The following is a 2500-nucleotide window of genomic DNA, read 5'->3' on the forward strand; positions in this document are numbered from 1 at the left end:
GACTTTAAGAAACAGTAAACAGCTGTGTGTTATTCAGCTTGTTTTTGTTCTCCCAGTGTTGTGGATTGTTTTTCAGGATCATCATCTGCCCTTACACACACACACACACACACACACACACACACACACACACACACACACACACACACACAGGCTCCGAGAGCATCATCAGCGGGATTGTGAATTCGGGCTCGTCCCAACAGCTCTGTCGGCTGTGCTGAATAATTTAATCTCCAGACCACACAGCCCTCTGCATACTCATCTCTCCTCATCTCTCCTCGTCTCTCCTCATCCTCGATTCAGAGAGCGAAAGGTGCCACTTTTCACCAACATGGAAATGAGCAGAAATGAGCAGTTTATTCAGAGATAGATGGACAATGGAGCCAGAGATCAGACCCATTTCATTTCATCTTTTTTTCTTCTCGGTTGGGAATAAATGTGAAAGTAGAGGCTAAGAAAAAAAAAAATCATTTGCTATCATGAGTAATTACATTTCAGTACAGTGTTGCCTCGCACCCTTCTACCCTGTCCATCAAGAGACCACCACCGACCGGCCAATGTGGCACAACATGGGAGACCCTAATAAACTAGCAACTCGGTGTACAGTTTAGTGCGAATGTTGCCCCCCCTCTTTATTTCTGGTTTTAGATAGCAACAGGTAATCATTCCACACGTGTCCGTGCTTCATTAAGATGCCAGATGCGATCTCCATCGGTGTCCGAAGTTTATTTTAGAACGCGATCCGAGTTACACGCACCCGTTTGGTCATCCGTTTACGACATTACCCACAGTGCCGTTCTTCCGGCTTCCAGAGCTTCGACTCTTTCACGCTAATACGGGCGTCGACACGAACGTCATCTCGTAGGTCGCTAACTAGCCGAGCCGGGTCTCCGCGTCGTGTAGCCGCGTTGCATTCTGGGTCCAGCGCTTGCATCCATTTCAACATGGATTTCTCATCGCTGGGAAAAGAGCGAGAAATATACACATCTCCATACGCGGGTGCTGGCGCCGTTGTCCTGCTGCATTGTGCATTTTCTCCTCTACCTCATTAGCAAACCTCAAATATCAGCGAAATTAAACATCATAACTCAGACTGACAGAGGCTATTAGTATGAAGCAAGTTCCACACACACACACACACACACACACACACAGGTTGATACAGGAGTGTGTTGTGGAGCGAGGGAGCGGTGAGAGGGATGAGGATGGAGAGAGAGTGGAGCTCTTACTGCAGAGTAAGTGCTGCTTTTCTCTGGCTCGGATTCTCGCTTTCTCAGGGCCATTTGGAAATTGGCAGCAGCTCCGCACATGATTCATGCTCTCATTGACCAGGAGCGGAGACAGAAAAGAGAAATCTGTGATTTATTGTACGATTGTTGTTTTTCCGAAGGTTTTCTTTTGGCTCGATGTTTCAAACATTTTTGCGATCTGTATTTTATATACTGCTGTAAGAGGATGCAGTCAGCTTTTACAAGTGTGAGTACAGGGAAGTTTTTATACTGTATTATTTCATCTGACAGAGATGAGCACACCTACCTGTGTCAGACACGCCCACCGGTCAGAGTCAGACACGCCCACCGGTTAGAGTCAGACACGCCCACCGGTTAGAGTCAGATACGCCCACCTGTCAGAGTCTCAGAGTCAGACACGCCCACCGGTCAGAGACGAGCACGCCCACCTGTCAGAGTGTCAGAGTCAGACACGCCCACCGGTCAGAGACGAGCACGCCCACCTGTCAGAGTGTCAGAGTCAGACACGCCCACCGGTCAGAGACGAGCACGCCCACCTGTCAGTGTCAGACACGCCCACCTGTCAGAGACAGACACGTCGAAGTGTTGCTCTCAGACACAACGATCTGTCAGTCACGCCCCTTTGTCATTCTCTGACATATTTTATATATGGTTTAGGATCGACTGATTACAACCGTCCAAACCTTGTGTGCTGTGGTGATTTAAATATACACTGTGTGTGTGTGTGTGTGTGTGTGTGTGTGTGTGTGTGTGTGTGTGTGTGTGTCTACAGTACACGTCAGTGCCACTTGCTGCTGGATGTGTTTAACCCTACTGAGCATGAACTCACACTCACCGCCAGGAACCAGGAACTGGTGCTACACTCCAACGAGTGTCAGAGGTACACACACACACACACACACACACACACACACACACACACACACACACACACACACACACACACACACACACACACACACACACACACTTGTTCAGTCGTAGGGTTCACCACTATGAAGATCCGTAATGTTTAAAGTGTGTAAAATTGAGATTGCTATCTTAAAACCATGCAGTGATGAAGTTTTGTTCAGCTAATTAGTAATCATCGTTGTGTTTATTTGGGTGTTGCCATAGAAACAACTCATTTACGAGCTCCAGGAGGAAGCTCTGCCTGGTCCTTCACAGTCATCCCCAAATAATGCAGACAAATATAATGCCAACCTGAATGTAATAGTTTCTGTGATACCATCCTCAACCTTTTAAATCGA

General features: G+C 47.4%; 1 protein-coding gene across 2 annotated transcripts in view; it reads left to right on the top strand.

Annotated features, from left to right (window-relative positions):
- The window catches only part of trappc9 (trafficking protein particle complex subunit 9), a 246251-nt gene that overhangs the window by 147805 nt on the left and 95946 nt on the right, over positions 1 to 2500 (top strand). For both annotated transcript variants that reach the window (XM_053685549.1, XM_053685550.1), the window contains one exon: positions 2023 to 2130. In XM_053685549.1, the coding sequence (XP_053541524.1) occupies positions 2023 to 2130 (108 nt within the window). The remainder of the gene's footprint in view (positions 1 to 2022; positions 2131 to 2500) is intronic.

Source organism: Ictalurus punctatus, chromosome 14, assembly GCF_001660625.3.
Source record: "Ictalurus punctatus breed USDA103 chromosome 14, Coco_2.0, whole genome shotgun sequence".
NCBI lineage: Eukaryota > Metazoa > Chordata > Actinopteri > Siluriformes > Ictaluridae > Ictalurus > Ictalurus punctatus.